At 46.0% G+C, this 24,702-nt stretch overlaps 1 protein-coding gene across 3 annotated transcripts in view; it reads left to right on the forward strand.

Moving 5' to 3' along the window:
- Positions 1 to 24,702, forward strand: part of ATP8A2 (ATPase phospholipid transporting 8A2) — a 3,773,191-nt gene that overhangs the window by 1,475,262 nt on the left and 2,273,227 nt on the right. For all 3 annotated transcript variants that reach the window (XR_011284127.1, XM_069639892.1, XM_069639893.1), the window contains exon 16: positions 19,382 to 19,454. Coding sequence is in view for 2 of the 3 variants with exons in the window: in XM_069639892.1 (XP_069495993.1) it covers positions 19,382 to 19,454 (73 nt within the window). In the remaining variant the exon portion in view is untranslated. The remainder of the gene's footprint in view (positions 1 to 19,381; positions 19,455 to 24,702) is intronic.

Below are 24,702 nucleotides of genomic sequence, written 5' to 3' on the forward strand. Positions count from 1 at the left end.
CGAAGAAAGGAAAACTCCAACCCTCGGTCCTTTGCAAGGGAGGTCTCGGGGGAACAAGAAGCAGCCCTTGCAACCTTACCCGACCCTCGGAACTAAGAGAAGACAACAGTCTAATGATCTTTCGAGTTCAACTATGGACTACAGAATCCTCCCCCATAGAAGTTCTAGCTATGCTGGACTGCGGAGCCGCAGGAAACTTTATGGATATCGAATGGGCTAAGGCACAACGAATCGCCATTAAACGCAAGGAGAAACCTATCCCTGTAGAAGGGGTAGACGGCGAGCCCTTGTCCTCAGGCCCCATAGATTCCGAGACTTTACCCTTGCATTTGGTCTTAGGAGAACACCATGAATCTATGATATTTGACCTGATTCGAGCAGCACATTTTCCTTTGGTGATAGGGATTCCATGGCTCAGACGGCACAACCCTCAGATTAATTGGACCACCAATGTTGTGCGTTTTGACTCTACTTATTGTAAGGACCACTGTACCATCAATCCCCCTACCCAGGGAGAGAACAGGGAGCACCAAGCACCCCAGTGTAAGGTGGTAGCTGCCATTCCCCTACGATACCAGGAATATGCTGAGGTTTTTCAGGACTCTGTACCCAAGCTCTTACCTCCCAATCGACCAGAAGACTGTGCCTTAGATCTCCTTCCAGGGTCCGTGGTTCCCTTTGGTAGAATGTATACTTTGTCTCCTTCCGAAAAACTAGCCTTACGGATCTACTTGGACGATAACCTTCAGAATGGACTCATTCAAGAATCCCGATCGTCCGGGGGAGCATCGTTATTCTTCATCCCCAAAAAAGACACCACCGAATTACGACCTTGTATTGATTACAGGGGTCTCAACCAAATCACTGTGCGTGATCGCTATCCTATGCCTTTAATCGGAGACATTCTGGAAGCGGTCAGAGGGGCCTCTTATTTCACGAAACTAGACCTCAGGGGAGCCTATCATCTTCTCCGGATAAGGACAGGCGACGAATGGAAGACCGCATTTCGGACCCCATTCGGGTTATACGAATATCGTGTCATGCCCTTTGGTCTCGTGAATGCCCCTGCTGTTTTCCAAAGATTTATAGATAAGATCTTTTCTGACATGTTGTTTGTGTCAGTTGTCATTTATTTGGATGACATCCTTATCTACTCAGAAAGCCTTCAAGAACACCAAGACCATGTGAGACAAGTGTTACACCGACTCCTGTCTAACTGTCTTCTGGTCAAACCCGAGAGATGCCAGTTCGAAGCAACATCTGTTTCTTATCTAGGTTATATCCTATCCAAGGAAGGAATCCAGATGGAACCCGAGAAGATTAGAGCCATCATCGACTGGAAAGAACCTAGAGGTATAAAGGAGGTTCAAATATTCTTGGGTTTAGCTAATTTCTATCGCCAGTTCATCCCTAATTTTTCCGACCTGATGTTACCTATTACCAGTCTTCTCAAGAAAGGAGTTAAGTACGTTTTTGGTCCAGAACAGAAGAGGTCGTTTTTTCGCCTTAAGGAGTTATTTACTTCGGCTCCCATACTTGTACAACCTGATCAAACAAGACCCTTTATCGTGGAAACAGACGCGTCTGGAGGAGCACTGGGAGCCGTACTTCTACAAAGAACGGATGATGGCCTCAAACACCCAGTCGCATACTACTCAAGGACTCTGACGAAAAGCGAACGTAATTACTCAGTTCTGGAAAGAGAATTGCTTGCCATAAAATCAGCCTGTCAAGAGTGGAGGCACCTACTCTTGGGAGCAGCTTACCCGTTCCAAATACTTACAGATCATCGCAACCTCCGGGTATTGCAGCAGATGGAGTGCACCAATGCTCGACATGCCAGATGGGCCTATTACTTTTCCCAATTTGAGTTCACCATTTCATATGTACCGGGTACTGAAAACAAGATGGCAGACGCACTCTCCAGATGCCAAGGAGAGGAAGACAACCTCCCACAAGAGCATGACCTCTTGTTCCCAAATCTGAAGATTATGGCTAGGGTCGTGCCATTTCTACAAGATCTGGTAACCCACTACAGTCATCTACCGGCCATACCCGCATCCATCACTCAGGCCAATGACGGTCTATTCTACCATGGTACTAAACTGTTTCTCCCTTCCAAAGAGCTTCAGGAACAGATACTTTCGTGGTGCCACGATACCCCCCTAGCGGGACACCCAGGTATCAAGAAAACACAGGAACTCATAGGTCGCAGATTCTGGTGGCCAGAACTACCCAAGGATGTAAAAAGATATGTAACCACCTGTCCCGTATGCGCCGCCAACAAGTACCAAACAGGCAAACCTTTGGGCAAGTTGCAACAGCCTATCCTACCCACTAGACCCTGGGAACTGATTTCCATGGATTTTATTGTTGACCTACCGGAATCCGGAAATAAGACAGCAATTATGGTCACTGTAGACACCTGCAGCAAGATGGCTCATTTTTCTGCTCTTTCAGGTCTTCCGTCAGCTCCAGAGACGGCTTCGATCTTTCTCAGAGATGTTATTCGTCTCCATGGATTGCCTCGGACCATTATTTCGGACCGCGGAACCCAATTCACCTCCAAATTCTGGACATTACTATGTCACCAATTGGGTATCAGCCGAGCACTTTCCTCTGGTTTTCACCCCCAAACTAACGGGCAAACCGAGAGACTCAATGCTGGGTTGGAACAATATTTAAGGTGTTTCTGTAGTCACAAACAAGAAAGATGGTCAGCCTTTCTCTCTCAGGCCGAATTCGCCTATAATAATAATTACCACACGTCCATTCTCATGAGTCCATTCTACTGCACTTACGGGTATCATCCACAACAAATACCCTGGACCGGAATGCAACCTACCCAATCTCCTGCCATAGACGACAGGTTGTCGGAACTCAAGGAGGTTCATAAGATGGCTAGAGAAGCACTGGAAGGCAGTCAGCTCACACAGAAAAAATGGGCGGATAGAAGTCGCCGATCCAACCCAGAATGGAAGCCAGGACAGAGAGTCTGGTTATCTACCAAACATCTTCCTAGATGGATACACACAGGCAAATTCGCACCTCGATACCTGGGTCCTTATCCCATCATCAGACAGATCAACCCCGTAGCTTATGAACTACGCTTACCTAAGGGTCTTCAAAGAGTACATCCAGTCTTCCACACCTCATTACTCAAGGAATACAAGGAGGATCCTTTTCACCGCAAGACTCAGAAGACTAAAACACCGAAGGTAAAGGAATCCCAAGAATACGAGGTGGAGTACTTAGTGGATTCACGTTACCACCGAGGGAGACTCCAATATCTGGTCCATTGGAAGGGATATTCCGAAGATGAAAGGACGTGGGAACCCAGATACCATCTTCACGCACCCAGACTCGTAAAAGGGTTTCATCGGAGGTATCCAGGAAAACCAGGGGGTTTCCGGGGAGAGAGAGGCCATACTGTCATGATCCGCCCCTGGAAGCTATGGCACGATTGGAAAGCACTGCCACGGAGAACCTGACAGTAACGGCCTAGCCCTCAACCAATATGGCCGCCATCGCTATTTAAACCAGCCCCGCCCACTTACCTGCGCGTTGTATCTGTGATTTCCATCGATACGCTCGCTCGGCTACTCCTCCGAGTAGCCTCCCCCCCCAGCCTCCTTCCGTTTTCTACCTGCCCTGCACACCACTTGTCCAGCCTAAGATTTACCTTGCTTCCTTCGTTCTCCGGCGTCTGCCGCTCTTCATTCCACTCTGTTTTCTTACCTTCGGCGCCTCGCCGTTCCGACTCGCGGTATCCTCCACCACTCTCGCGCCTCCTTGCGTTCACCTCTATTAACTTCGGGGTACTGCCTATCCTTTGGGTTCGGGACTATCCATAGCTTCTAGTCTCTTCCTCTCTTTCTTATCGTTCTGCTTTCATCGCTCTCTTCTGAATCATTTACGGATCCTTCTGTGACATCTCACAGATGGTTTATTATTCCTGCCAGTTTGCTTCCTATGGGATCCTGAGAAGATAAGAGTCACCCCAGAACTTTACCGGTCTGCCTATTGCAACTATACTCGACTCGAGTATCCTTCCTGGAACTGCCTGCAGGGTTTTTTGTGCCATCCATCGGCTTTTTCCCTGTCTTTTTGGGGCTTGGCTCCTCGGGGCCCCCCTCAAGACAGGTCCCATTCCCTGTCGAGGTGGCCTCCGAGGGAGCCAGGCCTTACTTGCATGACAGGAAGTCAAAGGAGAAACCATCTAAAGAACGTTCCAAGGTACTACGGAAGAAGTCATCCAGTGTCCCAGGATCTTCAGGTGAGGAGCAGGGGGCGGAAGGTGATCAGCGTGACATTATGTGATGTTCGAAAAGCGTCCCCGAGCACACCTCCCACCCAAAATAAATAAAGTACTGATCAGTGTGTGTTGAGTGCCGCCAAATAATACCCCATCCCCATGTGAAACTATTATAAAGTAACGCACAACTGGAAATTCACATATTTTTTAACTTACCAAGAAAGAAAGAAAATATAAATACATATGTGCCACAGCAAATATACCTCTGTAATAAGTGAAAAGGCTGCAATGCATTATTTGCACTGAGAGTGCCCTTTCACACTCTCCCTATCCCTCTCCCTTCCTCTCTCTCTATTTGCTCCCTCTCTATTGTCTTGCATCCATTTATTTACCTTGCAATGGATGTGCATGGGTCCAACAACTCCATTTATAACTAATAAGCAACGTTTTCATATTCAGCTAGATCTTCTTGTAACTGTGTTTTCCCCAATGTATATATGTGTGGAAGAAGTGACTGAATTGTTTTTTTTTTTAATTTTTCTACTGAAAAAAACCTTTAAAATAAAATATATGTGGGTGAGTAAGGAATATTATAAAGGTAGGGGGGAGAAGAGGGGGCTGCAGCAAGTCTACCCCTGTATTAAAAATACATGTGTTCACTTCACCCTTTCAAAAACATGGATTCAGTCAAATCACATACATCCACATATTTAGGGTGTGGTTTTATATGGAGTAGTGATATAAAAAGGGGGGATAGGAAATGCAACTAGTGTTTAATGGATCACTTACTAAGGGCCCTGTGGGATATCTAACATGTGACAATGGTACAACTGCAATTGCAAATACAGCTGACACACATAATAACACTGCGGCCACAATTCATGATGAAAAAGTTGACATAGCTCTAAATAATACTTGTGTCATCAACAACATATAAGGACTGCTGCTCATGTTATCATAGTTTCCTAATGTGTTCTCTAACATACTTCTGAATGATACTTTCTTTTGTAATGGATCAAAAAGTCTTAAGAGTCAAAGTAGAAGAGTTAAATATAATCAATACAAAGGACTTGGGGTAGATACAATAGAAGATGTGTACCATCCAGAGTTAAGTAATAGTTGGTACGCAGACATGTGCTCAGTGGGGAAAACGAAAGTTAATGGAAGTTATTATGTGTGCTCCTTGATACCACAAGCGTCGGGAGCCCCCAAAGTGTTAATGCCATAAGAGATTCCAATTTTGGAGGCCCAATGCTTACTGCATCTGACATTGTGTAGGCAGTGAAGCACTTTCCAGGCACAAAGTGTAGGACTAGAGGTTGTGGAACCTGATTAACTGCAATGTGCTCAAAACGCCAAGAGTGTGCAGTGTTTGCAAAGCCCATATCTGAGACTGGAAGGTGTCAAGTTTGTAGCGAACAGATGGCAAGAAACAACAATGAGCTGCATTACAGGAGGACTAGAAGGGTTTGGGGGAGAAGTCGTGGATAAAGTGAACAGTGTATGCTGCAGGATGAGCAAGTGGCAAAACTCACATGGATCGAGGCAATGGAAAACTTACCATAATAGCATTTCTGATGATTGTATCTGCTTGGGTTCACATGCGCCCACCCTTCCTCCTCTCATAGACTTCTTCCATAAGGCTACAACACCCATCAGTGCTGTTTGTTCCACTGATTTGTTAGCCACAGGCAATGCAGGTTATGTTCCTCTCCCCCTTGATACTTTCCACAAGGAGGGCTTCTCTCCTGCCACCTTTGGGTTTCTACTATCACACCAGGTAACTGCTGGTAATGTCTCCTATTCAAGTTTCTCTCTTTAAGAAAGTTGTTTCCCTTTTTATTTGCAATGACCTTTCTTAGGATTAGGCAATGCTTGTTAACTGGCTTGAATATGACCTCCTCTTTACTTTGGCAATGTTGATTATGGTTTGGGTTCAATATTGCCTCCTCTTTACTTGGGCAACAATAGTTACAGTTTGGGTTAAATATTGCACCTCTTACATTTGTTAATAATAGTCCGTCTTTCTCAAATATTGCCCTCCTCTTTACTTGGACAATGATAGTTGCAAACTTTCTCCTCTCGTTTCCTCTAAATATGAGTATTGCGCCAAAAATACTTTCTTTCATTAGTTCAGTATCAAAAACCTTTGCAAGCAGTCCGTGGTTAATCACGCAGTGCCCCAGGGTCACCTATCAAAGGTCAAGGCACCGGTCTCTCCTTGCGCATCTGCTTAACCAGCTGCTGCTGCAATTTCTTTGGTCTTCAAGTCCGGAGCTTCTGACAACTCCAGTGGTATTCCTTTGTCCTGTGCCCTTCACAACAGGAGCCTGCTTTGCTCCTCGTGTTCTCCGATGCTCGCCAGCCACCATAGTTGGGAGCAGGAAACTGACAGCTTCTCTCTCCCAAGGGGCAGCCTGCACAGCAATGATTCCCATTGCACCACCTCTGCAGTTCAGCCTCCTAACTTCTGCGACTCCCTCAGCACCATCATCAGCTAAAACAAAAGAGCAGTCTGTCTCGTCATCAACATTATGTAAACTGTCCTTGTGTCCAAAACATATCTGACCCTCAGATTAGAAATGAACACCTAAAAAGTTCAAGGAAAAATGTGTCTGGTTAAGGGTTAGCAAAACATGCTCTCATGTAAAGCAAATGGATAAATCCAACAAAATAGTCCCCTCTAAGGAAGGGTCCTTGAATTCAAAGGGTGTTTCCCTTCTCCTGGATTATTTCAGGAAGGATGGCGAAAGTGTCTTTCCCAAACAATGTTTCCTTAAGGAGGGTAGGAATGTCTCTTCCATACAACAACTTCTCAAGGCTGGCAAAAGTCTCCCTGTTATACAACAACTTATTCAAGGCTGGCAAAAGTGTTTTTTACACAACAACTGTTTAAGGACAACTTCCTTGCGTACCCCCCCTGCCACACATCCTTCAGTAAACACTTAAGATCCCCTGGTATACTCTTCTGCAGATATTTGTTCACAATGTCTTTTGTTCCATATACTTTAAGTGGATTTCCTGGTGTACGTCCCTGCCAGGAATACCCTTCTGGATTTTGTAGATCCCCCGTGTACTCTCCTGACAGCTATCTTTTCCTCAATGGCTCACTGTCCGATATATTTAGTTTATCAGGGTTTCTTTCAATGTTATCTCTGTTCTTCAATACAGCACAGTGGTATTCCGGCACAGTCTATACTTTATTGGCTTGTGGTAATGATTGCTCCAACTTTCTCCATATTGGCATATCATATATGGAGACTTTTGCACATTTTGTCTTTCAACTTCTTCATTAACATTCATCTGCTTGTGATGACATTTGCTCCAACTTTCCCCATATTTATATTTCAGGCATGAGGATTTGTGAAAATTCTGTATTTCTGTTTTATTCAAAATGAGCTTTTAATTGTTCATATAACTGTCGGTACGCCTCTCGGTCCCCACCATCACTGGGCAGAATCACTGGTGTCTTGTGGTGTTTCTGACCTGTGGCCCGTTGTTGTGGCAAAGTCCTCACCCAGGGATAGCGTCTCCTGCTTTGCAGACCCTCTTTCAGCTCTCCCACCTGCTCAGTATTCACTTGCCGATGAGGATGCTGCTGTTTGGCAGGGCTGCGTCCCGACAGCCTCGCTCCTCCTGCTGGCACCTCCGCCTGCTTCTGTACAGTTCGTTCCCGTACGTCTGCCTACCCTGGTGTTTCCTGCTCTCTGGAAGGTGTAAACCATTTTTAAATGTTCCATGCAGCTGAGCTTCATTGTAACAACTAGTCTGAGTGTTTAGCTTGGGGTTTCTTTCAATCCGTTCAAACTCCTTCCGCTTCCTCGTCTCAGTAGTTGAGGCATTATGGGAGTTGGAGTCCATAGGATTTTTAGGCCTTTCAAAATGAGATTGCTCATGATTCTTGTTTAGAACAAATACATCAGAGAGAGGAGATGTTAAATGTGTATTATATGCATATGAGGTATGAATGGTATTCTGCTCAGAGTGGCAGCTTGCCATGATCAGTTTAGGTGTTGTATTGCTTTCTTCAAAAGGGTGGAGTGGGAATACTGCATCTCTCCTGATGGACTCATCCCCTCCCACATGATCCTTCCTCATAATACCACCCCCAGGTCAGGACCAGGTAGCGGCTGCCGTCCCCTGGCCATGTGGGTGGGGACCATGAACTGGAATCTATGATGAGACTGCAGGATTCATCACAGTCCCTTTCTTGCAATTGTAAACATTTACAAAGCAGAGTTCAAAAGTTAAAGTAAAACCAGGTGAAACCACCTTAACGCTTCCATTTTTTAAAATAAATGTAAATGCTGCCTGAAATGTATGCTTTGCAGGCAGCATTTACAATGGATTCCTGTGGAATCTGCATGCTTGTAGGAGCTAATAAAAACAGATGGATTCCATAGGACTGGTTAAGGTAAAACCTGTTTACATTGTTTTTTTCCCAAAAATATTTTGCTGATAACCTTTCACTTGCTAAATGGATTTGAATGAACTTTTCCATAAAAAAAAAAAAACTGCCCTGGAGTCCTCCCAACTGAACATCTTGGGGAATATTAAAAGGTGAAAAAGAAACCAAAAACATTTTCCCATAAAGAAATAGTTGTATAATTGGAGAAAGGTAGCCCGAAAGCCGCTGGATGGATTTACACCAAATTAGAACCAAGTTGGGTACAAAGCGTCACAGATATACCTTTGTTGGTTTGCTGTAAATCTGTCCAGTAGTTTTTCAAATATTTACAGAAAAGGGGCTGCTCCCTGCTCTGGAAACACTTTTATTTATCTCTCATGTTGCTTTGCGCCAGAGAGGCTTTTCATAAATGAAATTACGCCATTTTGTATGCTCATTACGAGCGATAATTGCGAGGGAATCTTAAAAAGAAAAGTGCCCAAAATATTTGGGGGAGGAAAAGGTGGGGATTTATGAGGCTACAGGTTGGACGGGAGAACGATGACCACATGTGCATCGGTGGAATTGGGGGTGTGCTGGATAACCCATTTGAGACGGAACGTTTGTCTTATAGGGGGAATCCCGTGGGAATCTCACAGGTGTGCAGTAATTGGAATGAATTACCCCTGTTTTATGGAAAATACATTGGTTTCCGCTCCAGGCCAAGATAGTATTCAAGGCTGCAAGTATCATCTACAAAGCCATCACAAGTAGCATACCAGTGTACCTATTGGCTAAGCTCCACTCACCTGGTGGAACATGCTCCTTTCGCAGCAAATCCACGAAACGGCTCAAATCACAACTAGTTCACAAAAGAAAGTACACACAAACAATCCTTTACTTGTCACGCATCCACTCTCTGGAATCCAATCCCATATTTGGCTAGGAATGCCCCTGTAGTTCTTTAATTTAGCAACTCTCTCAAAATGTGGCTTTTTCAACAACACCTGACCAAGGACTAATCCCAATGTATGCAATGACTGCAGCTCACAATACTGTGCTACACTGAAAACATAGGCTACTGTGAGAAACATGGCTGTACTCACTTATTTTTCCCTTGGCTCCTCTGCTCAGGTGGCCAGGGCACATCGCCTTTGGATCCAGACCCTGGGGGTGGACCAGTGCGGGAGGATCATCTGGGTGGAGGGACCTTGGGAATTGGGAGTGGGATGGCCATGGGTGGGACACGGTAGTCCCTGTTCCCAATTACCAAACATCCTATTATTTCCCAACCATAGCGGGATATTGTGAATCTTACCCTGTCTCCCCATCCCCAATTTAAAAAACGACTGGAACGAAGAAGAGGAACAAAGCTATGAAGATTGCCCATAGCAACCAATGTATCATGGATCCCTATGGGCAGTCTCCATCTTGACCCATTAACGAGGACAGGCAGAGTCAGGCCTCCCTTTTTAAATCACCCACACCTGAAACTGGTTAAACCTCCTTACCAGTATAAAAAGCAGAGAATTGGAACACACTCCGAGTGAGCTGGGGATGCTGGAGGGTTCAGAGAAGCCAGAGGGAGACCAATCAAGCTGAAGAGAACCTGGAAGGCCTGGAGGAGGTAGAACTGGCCAGACCCTGGACCTTTGAGTGCAGGGGAGACCTCAGTGTGGAGTCGGAGCTCTGCCTCAAGGGAGCCAAACCAGGGGCAGCTGGGGTTTTCTGGCGACCCCCATATCAGAGCTCCTCACCTGGGGGAAACTGGCGAGGCCAGGCCTTTGAGGGGCAGGTGGTAGGATCCTGACCTCTGTCAAAAAAACCCTTGTGCTCCAGTTGCTCTCAAACAGTGCGAATGCCAAAACCATCTCTTTTTGAAATCTGAGAGGGGTCCGAGGCCGGCTGAAGGAGACCCTTGTCTGTGAACATTAAGGGGAAGTCAGAGAACCCAAAGATCTTTTGGGAAGAAGTGGAGAGCACAGTGAGGACCCGGAAAGCCAGAGTGCAGAAAGAAGCCTTGAGAAACCGGAGGGGAACGTGGAGCCGAGACGCCGACTCAGTGCTGGAGAGAGAATGTGGCATGGCTATGGAGATGTATCTCCAAGAAACTGGGAGAAGGCAGGCTACAAGCTGCTGGCGATGCCCTGAATGAAGGTGAAATACAGGAGAACTGTGAATACGGCAACCAGTGAGTTTCCGGGAATGAAAGAAACCCGGTGCTTGGAAGTGTCAAAGGAATGAATGTGAAATCAATCGAAGTGGCCATGTGGAGGTTAAGCAAAGGCTCAGTCGAAAGTCTTCTATTATCTGAGGAAGACGGAATTGTGAACATTGTGCTTAAGGGGTCCAAACCCGAACGAGGGAGACCAATTGTGAACATGGTGCTAAAGGGGTCTGAATCCGAATGAGGGAGATCTGTGGTCTGAGCCCCAATTGTGAACAACAGGTCTGAGCCCGGTTGAGGGAGACCTGTTGGGAACTTGTGTTTGAGAGAGTCTGAGCCTGGCTGAGGGAGACCCAGGATCCGAGCCCGGCTGAGGGAGACCTATTGGAAACCGTGAACCCTTAAACTTGTGAACTTGTAAACCTGCAGAAGAGAAGGAACTTTGTTTCGTATATGTCTAGGCATCTTGCGAACAAGAGACTTTATTTTGGGGAAAAGACTTGGTTTCAGAAAGCCATGACTTATGTCCTGAACTTCATCTTTGAGCCACAGAAGCCGGAGTGTGTTCGAAGCTCTAGTGTGCCACATTGTCCCGTGCTGAAAACGTGGGGAAGGGAACACCTTTACTCAGTCATTCTGACCTATTATTTTCTGAACACTTTCTTTTGCATACATCATTTTCCCACACTATTTGTATTTAGAAGTAAGGATTGGCAACACGTTTATTTGTAGGCCCTTTCTAGGACTGTTATTTTTACTTTGATGATTGTATCTGATGCTTCTAGCTTGTTCTCATCCTTAGATTTAGGGTTAGATAGGTGTTCATACAACCCTTTGAAGTTCAATAAACACCCTTAAACTGTGATCACTTGTGCCTGTCTTCGCTGTTTGATACCATGCCTTCCTTACACTATCCACACCCAGTACATTTCTCTGCTGCTCTCGTGCAATGTCTACACTTCAAACAATAAAATAAAAAAAAAGATTCCTGTGTTAACATCAAATGCCGCAAAATGCGTCATACAAAGTGTACAATGAAAGGGGGCAATAGGAGAGTGTCAGGGAGAAAATGCACGGAAGGGGAGTTTTGTGAAACAAGAAAAGAGAAGGAGGGACACTTGGTCAGTGCCAATTAGAACTGGAGAAGACTTTCTAATTTTTGTACATTTTCCCATTACTTCGGATATCAGCAGCTGTTGCGTTACCTGAGTTACTGCATGAAAGATTACCTGGAATGTTTTCCATGGAAAAAGAGGACGGTAACAAGAGTAATTCATTGTTAGCGCAATAAATTATTGCAGGAATAAAAAGAGTGGGGGGGGGGGGAGCTGACTAGTCAATAGCCTATGGACCACTGGGACTTGGCCACCGTCTTTTAGACCTGCACAGAGGTGGGATCTGACCCACTTGGCATGATGATATGGGTCTTTTTTAATGTGGGCAACATTTGCAGTAGACACTGGTAATGATGGAAGGCCAGTGGGCCCCGAGGCCATTGGCCATGGATGTAAGCCATGGCTGGTAGGATTTGGCTACGTACTAGGGAGGGGATATGGGTCTCAAATGTTATGGTCATAGGCCTTCCCTTTTTATAAATCATTGGTGGACCATGGCCACTGGCCACATGTGTAGTGTGCCCCGAAGAAAATATGGCTTAACAGAACCCTTGAAATTCAGTGAAAAAATGTACATTATGTGAGAATCAAGGTGATCTAATTTATCACAACAAAACTCTTGAAACTTAGTGGGTGTTGGAAGTGATGACCATCTTACCTCAGCACCCCCCTCATTGCGAAGCACATACATGATATAACAGAAGAAGTCACAATGAGAGTCAAAATGATATCATGGGGACATCAACAGTGGTGGGGCACTGAGTTTTGTAATTTAATTAATCTTTTATAATGGGTTTAATACCAAGGACCAGTCTCTAAGCGCAGTGTAATAAGGCAGATAAATATGCAGGTATCACCTACTGCCTCGTCTCAGACAAATAGGCAAGAACCAGTTCCTGCACCTCACCATTATCGTACAGGTGAGAAACGATAGCAGCTGAGGCAGCCCTACCTTCCCATGAGTCTAGGGGTGAGAGACAAGACAAACTAAGGCAGGTTCCAAGAAACAATACTTTAAATAGTCGATGTATATTCTTTTGCCATAAAGATTTAGTTAGGTTATGCAAGGTATTCCTGGAAATGATCAGAAAAAATGATTGCGCATTCAGCTCCATATTAATAATCGAAGTCCATAATGACAAACATGGGGAGCAGCGATGCTGTGGGTGTCCTCCTCGCCCCGTGTTCGGCATTATAGGCCTCTGAGGTGCCCCCCGCTTCCATGACATTGGAAGCAGAGGACAATGAAGAAAATGGAGAGAAAAAAAAGTGAAAAAAAAAGAGAACCCTGCAGCGCCAGCTCTGTCCCACGTTAGTGGGATGAAACTGACGCCGCAAGGATACAGGAGAGTCGGCGGCACACTTCTGTGTGTGCCCGCTGAAAAAGATAAGTGCGGGGGCGGTGGAGTAAAAAGATGCGGGATTGCAGACAGTGCTCTATGTGATCACTGCGCAATGGGATTATGCAATTTGATCTTTTCGGATTCGCAATATACCGATGTGCAGTAATCACATAGATCCTTATGCAACACTAATAGGGATTACAGTTAGATAGCAGATAGCACAAGTAGTGTGCTGTGTATATACCATAGAAAGGAGGAGGATTCCAGGATGCTAAGAGCGGGACTCACTAAACTGATAGTGCAGAATGAATTATAGGCAGATTAGATGCAGATTACACGGGCAGGGAAACCAAAGTATGGCAGATGCACAAAGTGGATGAACATAAGCAAACACGACTATAGGTCACCAACATGGATGCAAGAAGTGCAGAGGTTTGGTTATTTTCCTATCACAGAGGATTCATAAAAACACATTTATGTTAGAAGCTTTGAAGCTGCCCAGACAGTAGTTTGTAGCAAGCGCCAAGGTCATATGCACGGAAGGAAGAAATGCAGAGACGAGATAACCGTTCCCAGGACGAGAAGCAGTAGACTCCTGAATTAATTAAATAATAATAAGAGCACAAATAGTCATTGATGTCCAGCAGGAGGAGATCAATATGCCAAGAGACATTATAATGGGTAGTGTGAGACAGGCATGGTATCAAGAGAGAAACAGGGCCTCATTATAAGTTTGCCAGTCCGGAAACAACGGTACCGGTAAGCTTGCTGGTACCGTTGTTTCTGTCACGACCACACACCCCGGATCACATACACAAATACCCCGGATGGTGGGTGCCATGGGACCATGCCGAGGACTGACTCATTTGTGTCCCTTTGGGACACACAGACACAGGGGGCCCGGCTCGACTTTGGCACCAGACTCATATGGGGAAATGACATTGGGTTGCAGCAATTACATTGGACCACTTATTTTCCAGGCCTCTTACTTGCAAAGTGCTGGGTTTGGCGTTCTTGGCCCAGCTTCACGTACCAGTGACTAGGTGTGGCTGGGCATGGCAAACAGAACAGGCTAATGGACATGGCCAAGGGAGCCCAGCTATATAAGCCGCTTCATCCTCGGACGAGTGCTTCGCATTAACATGCATTCAAAAGCAACGTGATGCTTACCGACGCATGAACCTGCAGAGAAATACTCACCCAGGAATCCGACGCTCCGCTCTGCCCTCTCTCCACGGCAGTCTTCTTCGACAAGTCAGGTCGCTGTAAAAGAAGAAGACAAGACAAGGAGACAAGGTTAGCGCATCGCAACAACTGGAAAGCCGCGCAGCATTTAACAGCATGCGCGCAACTCTACAATACAACATACCTGTTACCTGCAACCACGGAGCCAGTTCTTCATCGCTCTGGATACAGCATCCATGCTCAGCAGCTCCAGGGCCCCTGGAAAGAGCAAATGAACAGGATTAAAGAAGGTACGGACAATAACGCACACAGAACGGACACGTGTTGAGGAACGAAACAAACGAAAGGTAACAGGAGATGAATAATGCAGAAGACAAGCAAGGAAAGGCTGAAAACCAACACGCAAAAGAAGACAGACAAGATTAAGAACACTACTTACCAAAAGAACTGGGCTGTTGCAGCTGGACTGGACTACCGCCTGCAAAGGATCAGTGAAGGAACTCGGCCCTTGGCAATCAAGCGCCCCTGCCAGAAGTAGCAGGACGGAGTGCCCACATACTTTACTAAAAGGTGAGCCAACTGGGACAGTGCACCTATAGTGAGTACACTCCTGGGGAGGGACGGAAGGGCGCAAGGTCGCAGCTAGCATCACTCAACGCTCCCCTTTGTATTTGCGCAGGTGCGTGACCCTGAGAAGCTCCTACCGCAGTCGCTGGTGCCTAAGGCAAGCACATCCCCAGGATGCATTTCACCCCTGGGAGGTTTACAACCGTGCCCCAAAGCCCCCACAGAGACAAGGTAAGCGTAACAGTTTCCAGACCGGCAACCTACGAGTTCTGCAAACGGGTGCCTTTCAGCCCACCAGGTCTGACCTGGCAGGCGGAACGGCACCCGCACGCAGACCTCGACGGATGCACCGGCACCAATCATGAATGGTGCCGGTGCACCCGACCTCCCCATTCCCAATGGTGTCCAATGGGACTCAAATGGGAATGGGCAGTAATATTTTCCAGCACCCTGAAATGTTGAATTACCGGGATCCCCGGGGCTGTAATGCCCCGGTAAGTCCCCATTGCCGGGTGCCAGAAAATTCATGACTCCGGCGGCAGCCGTGCCAGTATTTACCAGCACAGCTACCACCAGAGTCATAATGACCCACACAGACACAAATGGGTTTGTTTGAAAACTTTCGTTTACTAAGGTTTCCGGGTTGGTGTAATGCCAGACTGGCCCTAACACTAAAGGGATAATACCCTCAACTGATGTTTCTAATGGCCGTCGTTGTCTACGAGTCCCAAGTAAAACTCTGTCTGTGTCTAAACCTATACTTGTCCTCACTCTATACAAAAATGTGATAGGATGTCTTTTCAAAAATAAGAAAAATAGTGGTTCAACAAAAATGGAAACCAGGATTGGTCGCAGGTGGTCTTTCAGCAGGTGCTGTTGGGTTAAAGTCGCACAAATAAGTTCAGTCCACAGAGCTATTCCAGGACCTTCACCGCAGGTCCTGTGTAGTTATTCCAACTACCTTCAAATGTCTTTCAGTTCCTTGGGGTGCCCTTCCCCAAGTTTTTACTTCTTCAGGTTTCAAAACACAGTCCCCATGCTTCAATCCTCTTTACCAGTTTAACAAAACTTAACAAGTGTCCTACTTGGGTAGGCTTCTTAGGCTTTCCTTCCCCAAGCTCAGGCCCCTTTCAATTTTGAAAAACAAAACCTGGGATGCACTTTGATTTTTTAAATAGGCCTCTCAGGGTCTCTTTCTTTTCCCCAAGCTCTAGGCCTCTTCCAGCTTCCAAACACAACATATGATTTATTACAAGGCTGTCTTGAATTCATAAACCCTTCTTTCATGGGGTAGGATCAGAGGCTTTCCAAAACGCCAGGCTATTTGCTTTTCCCAGGCGCATCCACTCCGACCCTTTTGCCCCTATCTATGCTCTCACGTTCTTCTGTTACCTCTTTATTTCCTTTAGATTCTTTTTGCATTGCTTTTCTTCTGCTTTCCTTTACGTGCACACATGCACCTTTTTTAATGTGCCACTGGCACTTTGATGATCTGTTTTTCTTTCCATGCACCCTTGTACCTTTACCAATTTGCTATCCTTTTCGTGCACCTTTGCACCCTCTTTTGACATTCGCGCTGATCGACTTTTCTCACAGCTTTTCTCCTTGCTGCACTTTCAGCCTTTTCACTTTTCTTTGGGCCTCATCACGACCCAGGCGGTAAGTTACCGCCTGGGCCGTGACTTTACCACCATGGCGTAAACTACGTTTACGCCATGGTGGTTGGCGGACTTACCGCCCCATTCGGACCTTGGCGGGGCGGTAAGTCCCCAATCCCCATTTACCCTTCCCCATTCCCATTTTTGCCCCATAGGGCATAATGGGAGTGGGGAAGGCGTTAATTACGCCACCGTAAATTACGGTGGCGTAATTAACTCCATGGTCCCTTAGCGCCATGGATTTTAACACCTGCTAAAAGCAGGTGTTAAATTCGCCATGGCGCTAAGGGACCTCGTACTCAGGCGGTAAGGGTCGGCGCTGTTTACGGCGCCGTAAACCCCTTACCGCCTGGGTCGTGATGAGGCCCTTTCACTTTTAACTTTCAGACTTTTCTTTCTTTCCGATTCTACGCCACTTTTCTTGTTTGTGCCTTTCTCCCACTCCGCTCTCATTTAAATGCACGCTACGCTGTTTCTATTACATTCTTTCATTGAACTCACTGGGAAGCATCGGGTAGAGAGGCGGCTCTTTCAGGCAATGTGGGATGAAGGTCAGGGTCTCACCATGCCCCTCAGGCACCCTTGGGGTCGGCACTGGCCCCAAGGGAACAAGCACTTTGTGGTCCTCGCCTGCAGAATGCAGACAGAACTTCTCTGGCTCCCTGGAGGCACGGCTACCTCGCCATGCTAGAGCCCACACACACCAGACCAGCGTCTCTGCATGCCATCTTCCACCTGCCTGCAGCTCTTGCTTCTCTCCGCTTCTAGGCTTCACTGGACTGGACTGCATCCCCAGCTCGCTCCAGTTTCTGTGACCGACCACACCTTTTATAGCTGAACATACAGTCAAGTGGAGTCAGGTGTGAAGGTTACTTATAAATGCCTGACTCTGTCTGACTCTATTAGTGGGACAGTGGTTGTCTCTAAAGTCGGTTCCCCTTACTTTCCCCATGTTATTCCTATGGGTAATCCTCATTGATCTTAGTGACCTCCTCTCGTCTTAGTATTTCTTGGCAATGTGGAGAAGGAGATGAGATGAGAGTGTAAACACCCCACAAAGGCTGAGGGAGAGTAGGGTAAGATGTTTTTAGGATTGGAAAAATACCATGCCTCACCCTCAGGCATTCTCCTCCCAATCTCCTGTAACCCTCCACTCAGGTGATCCTCCTTCACTTGTCCACCCCCATGGTCAGGATCCAAAAGCGATGGACCGTCCCAGGACACCTGAATAGAAGATTCCAAGGAAGTGGGTGAGAGAATACCATCAGGTTTCACACAGTAGACAAAGTGTGTCTCCAATGGCCACAAAGAGTACAACATGCACGTTAGATTGAGCTAAAGTCCAGTAAATAGGAAGAAAAAAATTCTACAACACGGTCCCCTAACACTTGATGATAATATTCATGTTAATGTTAAAGGATATTTGTACCGCACGCTATCACCACCGGAGTGCTCCACTGACACTCTGGTGGCACTGAAAAAGGGAAGGGGGTGGGGGGTGAGTTAGTGGGGAATAATCTGGAACAGTGCAAGAGATCAGTGTTGTGCTGTTGGCGGCTTCAACCTGGTTAACTCTGTTGGCTGGGCTTGGGGTGTTTTCCGGTCAGTAGTCGTCGTGTGCTGTTGTGCAAGTCTGTGTGGTTAGTTTTGTTGTTGCACTGCAGTGAAGTTTGTGCGGATCGTTGTGTTATCGGCTTATGATTGTGTTTGGTTAGAGTTTGAGAGGTGTATGCCGAGGAGGGAAATTGTTAGTGGATTGGTTAATTGGTATTGCTGTCTGGAAGCGAGGCGCTAGTCCCTTTCACACATGGCGTCCACTCACATTCATAACCTTGCCAAAGTTCACATGCCCTGTGAATGATGGGGTGTACTTTTAATTGGGATTAGCGCAGACCATGGGCTTCTTTATCCCCGTATCCCATGTGCCTCACTTATCTTGATGTCCCATCAGAGTGTCCAAGGTTGGTAAGTAATGGAAGTCCCTCTTGCCACACCACCCATGATGAATAACGGCAGCCAATTAATGGCAAATATAGTGATGTAGTGAAAATATTACCTATGATGCTTTGGGCTCAGGAGGAGCCACCAGATATGTGTAAACCAATGGTGAAAGTAAAATGTATGAAATCTCTGCATGTCTTAAGATATTAACCAATCAAAGCCACTTATACATTTTGTAACTGATAGCGTATTATGACGCCATTGCTTATTTACCTATGGTACAATAGCCGTTCACACTCATGATAATGTTGAGAGCTGCTTGTATGCTCTTCGGGCAGTTATTCTGTGTTTTGAATAAAGCCGAGTTTTAACTTGCACTTTGAGGTACACCATTATTGAGTATTGGTTTTTATTTTAGTGCAGCAAATTTGGCCCATATCTACAGTGGGATACCAGGATTTGAGCCTGTGTTGCTCTGTATTGTCTTGCTTCCAAGACGAATATGTTGCCTCGAGTTATCCTCCCAGTGCCTAAGGGAGTTTTGTTGCGATAAGTCAGATCATCTTAGTCCTCTCTCAATTATATTTTTTGTCAATGAATATATATTTGCTTTCCTTCTGTCTCCAACTCTCTGGTTCTCTTGCTTCACTTCCCTTAATTTGACACTGATTGCTAAGCGGCTTTAAGACAGCTGTGTTAGGATAAAACACAATGTTAGCAAGCTGTTCAATTTAAATGTAAAAACCTGTTTGTCTCATTACAGCCAGCTACCCTCCACCAGCGAATCATGTGACTTTGACGACCCAACACTTTTGCAGAATATTGAGAGCGAACATGTAAGTAATGAGTGGCTTATTGTTATGGTGATTGTATTCAAGGTTCATCAGCGTGGCAGCGTCAAGAGACTACATTACAAGCAGCACTGTCACTCATTTGATGAGCTGTAGTACCAGTGTAGTGTTGGAGAATACATATTACAGCATAATTATAAAGCGATGAAAAGAAAAAACTGTTTCAAAATTGTTGATAAATAGTGGAAATACTGTTTTGACTTTTCCTTAATGGTCTTTAACCCATAGAGATAGGCAGCGATGCGTTCCTGGATGTGCACCTCTGGATACCTTAGTTTCCCAATGTCTGTGCCAATTTTATATAGTGTGTCCTTAGATTGCTGATGGTTGTGGTGATAATATGTACTCTGTGTATCTCAGGTGAATAGCCCCACATGACTGACAATGAAGAGCGACCTTACTAGTGGCAGTTACCATCACTGTTTAGGGAACACTGCATGACTGTGCCTGGGGATGCACCTGCATGTGTCAAGAATCATTCTGTCTCAGGCAGTTCAAGGGTTTTCATTAGAATTTGTGTGGGGTCCATGGCCATCTCCCACTCTCTCGTCTAGTATAGAACCACCTCCCTAACTGAGGCCTCTGTACCCCAGTTTAGTGCAACTGAAGGTTGACACCTACTCACTGAAAATGAATTATGCTAAAGGTGATCTAAAAGCCGGCTGTCTATGTTCAGGGGCTTTCTAACTGTCCCTACTCTATACAGTAGTTACTAATCTAATGGGGTCTTGGAATAGTGACTTGTAATTACCCTTTTGGGACTCGGGTCAATTCAAACATGCCCACTCTCACCTCCTTTGTTCTACTCTCACTACTTCATCCCTCCCCCTAACTTCTCCCACCAATATCTTGGCTCTGACGTTGCACTCCTCCTAGATCTTGCCTCCGCTCTTTGATGTTGCTGCTCCTTCCACAACTCTATTACTCCGTTCCCCACTTTGTCACTCCCCTCTTCTATAGTACTGCTTCCTCTGCCAAACTACTACTCCCTGCTCCCCACCACTACCCGATGCTCCACATTACCACACCCTCATTGACACTACAATTCACTCAACCAAATCTGCCTCCCTCCTCCACACCAATACTTTCTCCTTCATACTACTCTCCCCTACACACTGCTACTACTCTCTCCTTCACACTACTACTCTGTCCTCCACACAGCTACTCAAGCACATTTGTTTCACTCAGTACCATCCACCCGCTTCACAATCACTCCCATGTCCTCTAAACACTCGCCACACAAACATACACACTAAAACTGCAGTACCATTTCCAATCCCTAGCCAATACCTCACTTGCTTCACAATCTGCCTCCACGGTCCACAGCTCCTTCCTTCCTCCCTCCTGCTGGTCTCTTGCTCATTCTCCACCTCCAACTTTGACCTCACCCTGGTAACCCACACTTCCTGATTCTTGTTCCCAGTTTATATTTCCCTGTCTCTTCCAGAACTGGATAGCGCTTCCTGGCTAATTTGGCCCTGACTTCTGTGATGACTCCTGCAGAGTCATCACTAACCCCCTCCTAAAGTCTCCTCCGATGTGGCCAGGGGAAGGCAGTCGCTACCTTCTCCTAACCCTGGATGTGGTAACATGAGGAAGTATCACATGGGAGGAGACAGATGTCAAGGGGAAGTGGTGACTCTGCATTAGGAGAGACACAGTATTCATCCTCTTCTGAGGATATTTCCCTAATACCTAAATATCGAATGGCGTGCTGTCAATGTAAGATTCCCTCTCCCAGAGTTATCCAAAGCGCAGAATAAATCAGCATGAAAGTGATACAGTGGGGGGTTCAGGAGGTTAATCTCAAAACTTCTCATTGTTGTGATTCTGCCTTATGCCGAGGTCTAAAACCCAAGGGTAAACCCCCAAACCCTTTCACAAGGCCAGGTTAGGGGCCTTGCCACACCGGGCACACATTCTAAAACCCAGTAGTGTAGTGAAATATTGCAGCAGGATATTCTTATTAGTGTTTGCTGCACAGAAGTGTCAGTGTACCTTCCCATTTCACTTGCCTGGATTTTGCAGAGGCAGGTGGACTCAGGAGTAGAATTGACAAATGTGTGTGCACTGTCTTCAAAGCTGAGTGGCTCCTTGTATGTGGTGACCTTTATTGATTGGTTTGGCAGACAACAGGGGGGACAGTGGGGGGGGGGGGCGCGCGTGTGTGTGTGTGTGTGGTGTGTGGTGTGTGGTGTGTGGTGTGTGTGTATGTGTACGTACCAATGCAAAGGGTACACCTGCTAGTGTTTAAATAAATTAAACTCTGTGGTTGGGTTTCCTGACAATTGACCGTGCTGCAGGTACCCATAAATAAAGCAAGTCTATATGAATGAACTGTTGCAAATTGAAATAAGCTGATTCACACAAAGATGATGTGAATAATCCATGCAGCATCTTCCAGGATCTCCTGGCAGGGAAGCTGTGCCCTATACTTTTAGGGTGAGACCAGGACTATTACTCACTTGCCTTGTCTCAGTGAGACCAACCTGGACAAGGCTGCAACTGTCCTCTTTTCCGCTGCTCCTCAGGCAAACTCAAGGATGTGCCCAGGTAGCTGGAACAGGGTACCTGTAAGCATTCGAACATTCCTGAGCCTGAGAGAGACAGATCTGCTAAACCGGACTAAAACCTGTGGGAACACCAGAGTGCTTCCTTTGCTGCAGCCTAAGAACCATACGTTGGCCAGGGCCACCTCCTTATGGTGCCCATGCTCTTCCAGAGTGACTCTGGGCCTGTTCTTCAATGTTGAAGCTACCACCATCATGGTGGATGGTCTACACCATGCCTCAGCAACTTGGACTGTGACTCTGTGACCCCTCAGCTGCTTCCACGACTACTGGGATCTTGTGAGTGACTTCATACTGTACTCAGCACCAAACAATATCGTCTGTGAGAAAGCATGATGCCACCTCAACTTTTAGAACCAGTATACTGAGTCCACTGTAGTCCCTAAACCAAAGAGGTGAGCTTTTGATAGCTTATAAAAAGCTTACCATGCATAACATCCAAATAATCAAGCATCTGTGACCTGATGACAGCTAAGAAATCCTGAACATGAGGTACTGCCTTTGATCAGGATGGGTCAGATTGGATCAGCTGAGTGTCTAAAGGGCCTAACTATAGGACTACTGCACTTCCTCAGAATTGATTAACCAAAGGCCCCGGTTTCATTTATTTATCACCTTGCTCACATCTTGGTAATGACAATCCTAAGGACATAGCCCATTCTTGCTTCTTGGCAACCTCATACCTGCAAGTTTTACTTCCCCAATACTTAGGGCTATTATAAAGCCTTAATATTCTCACCCTCCAGCCACAGGTTGCCCTGCTGGACCATCAGGAATAAGTTACTGACCCACAGGGTTTTCTTCCCTCTTCCTTAGTTAGGATATTCTCAGTCTCCAGCCAAGAGTAGCACTCCCGGGCCAAACTACTCCTCTCTGCACCAGATATTCTCACCTTCTGGCAAGCCTGCCCATCTTGGTCACTTTTGAAATGTTCTCTTACTCTGCCTCCAATGCTGGAACAGGACCTGCATCAGCCATTAACTTAAGTGGAGAAAGGGCCTGGTCTGGGCAACTCTCTGAGCCATTATCTCCTGTTCCTTGTTTCTGCTCTTCAATTCATAAGTCTTCTCCTTTCTGTCTCTGACCCAGCCTGTGACCCTTACTTCAAAGCCCTGGGCTGGTTTGTAGTGCTCCTGATTAGTGTGATTATTCTGTAATTATTGGTTATTCTCTGTTCTCTCTTGCCTTCATAGTTGTGAATGGTAATTCCTGTTTCCCACGTGTTCCCTTTTAAGTGTTTCCCCCTTCCACTGAATGTTCTCAGTGGTGGTGGATCATTGTTAGGTTTTTGGCAATTTCCACTAATTGATGCCAGTGAGGTGGCAACCAATGACTTGAATGTCCTGTCAGCCATTTTGAGTGTTTTTGTGTTGTCTCTGATTTGAACTGGGCAGTGTGGTAACAGGTTAAGTGCATTTGCTTTAGCCCACAAGCTGGCAGTGAAGGAATTATGGAAATTGCCATTGGGAGGGCTGGAGACTGCTGCTGTTCAAGCCACAGCTCTGTCAGGTATTTTCTCTGAGGTGGTTGATGCGCCTAACATACTACTGATGGGCAGGTATGTAAAGGAAATGGGGAATAGAGCATACCCTGCTTAACTAACAGATGCCTAGGCTGGAAGCCTTCCACAACAGCTACCATTGATGACATACAAAAGGAATGGCTGGCCCCAGGGAAGGGATCTGGGCAATACCCCATTTATCAGCTCAAGGTAGCAAATTGCAAATCTGGTGAGCATCCCCGGTTCTCTTAGCCCAAAAGGAGGGGCGGATATTGTGACTTTGTCACACCATGTTTCCAGATATTAGAAAATCCATAGGGTCAAGTCTGTTTTTTTTCCAAACAAACCAGATCTCTTAATTGAAGTCCTGCTAGTGCCTTTGTGCCCTTTTGGTGCTGGAAACTGTCCAGAGACTACAGGTCTCTCTCAATGGGTGTAATAGTAGAGTCATTAAGGCCTTGATTCATGGAATTGCTGTGTAACACAGGTATTTACCTGCCAGTCTGCCTGCAAATCCCCATTTGTCAAGCAGGGATTTGAGGGCACAATGGCAAATAATTCCATGAATATGGGCCTTATCGATCTTTCAATCCCAGGAAGTTTAACCTGGCTGGTGGCATCTGGATTAACCTGAACGGGCGCAAAAATGATTTTGGATAAGGATGAGGTGGTTTCACTGGCTGATGAACAAATTTGTAGATTTTAAGGAGCTCTGATAAGCTGTGGAGATATGTCTTTGATGAGGTCCACTACATAACCTTGAGTGTGTGGTGAAAGATTGCTATGTGGGATGGGTACCACCATCCAACCTTTTTGCAGGGCCTGTGGGTAGTGTGGGTAGGATCCGCTGGTCACCCCCTCAATACTTGGGTGTAGGGAAAGGAGCTTGTCACAGTTGCTGTACAAAGTCATCTGTTCTTTAAGATATGTAAAGAGATTGCTTATCAGCAATTTATTTTTTATATATATACCACGCAAGAGACAAAAGCCCAGAGGCATAGGGGTGCCAAGACAGGACAATACAACAAAAAACAAAAAGGTCAGAAACAATGCAGATCAGGCTAAGGGGGACCAGAGGGAGAGGGGTGTTTATTCAAATAGGATAGTCTTTAGCCTCCATTAAAGAGAGAGAAACTGGAACAGGATTGAAGGTCCAGAGAAA

The sequence above is a fragment of the Ambystoma mexicanum genome, chromosome 7q (assembly GCF_040938575.1).
Source record: "Ambystoma mexicanum isolate Mex_15411 chromosome 7q, UKY_AmexF1_1, whole genome shotgun sequence".
NCBI lineage: Eukaryota > Metazoa > Chordata > Amphibia > Caudata > Ambystomatidae > Ambystoma > Ambystoma mexicanum.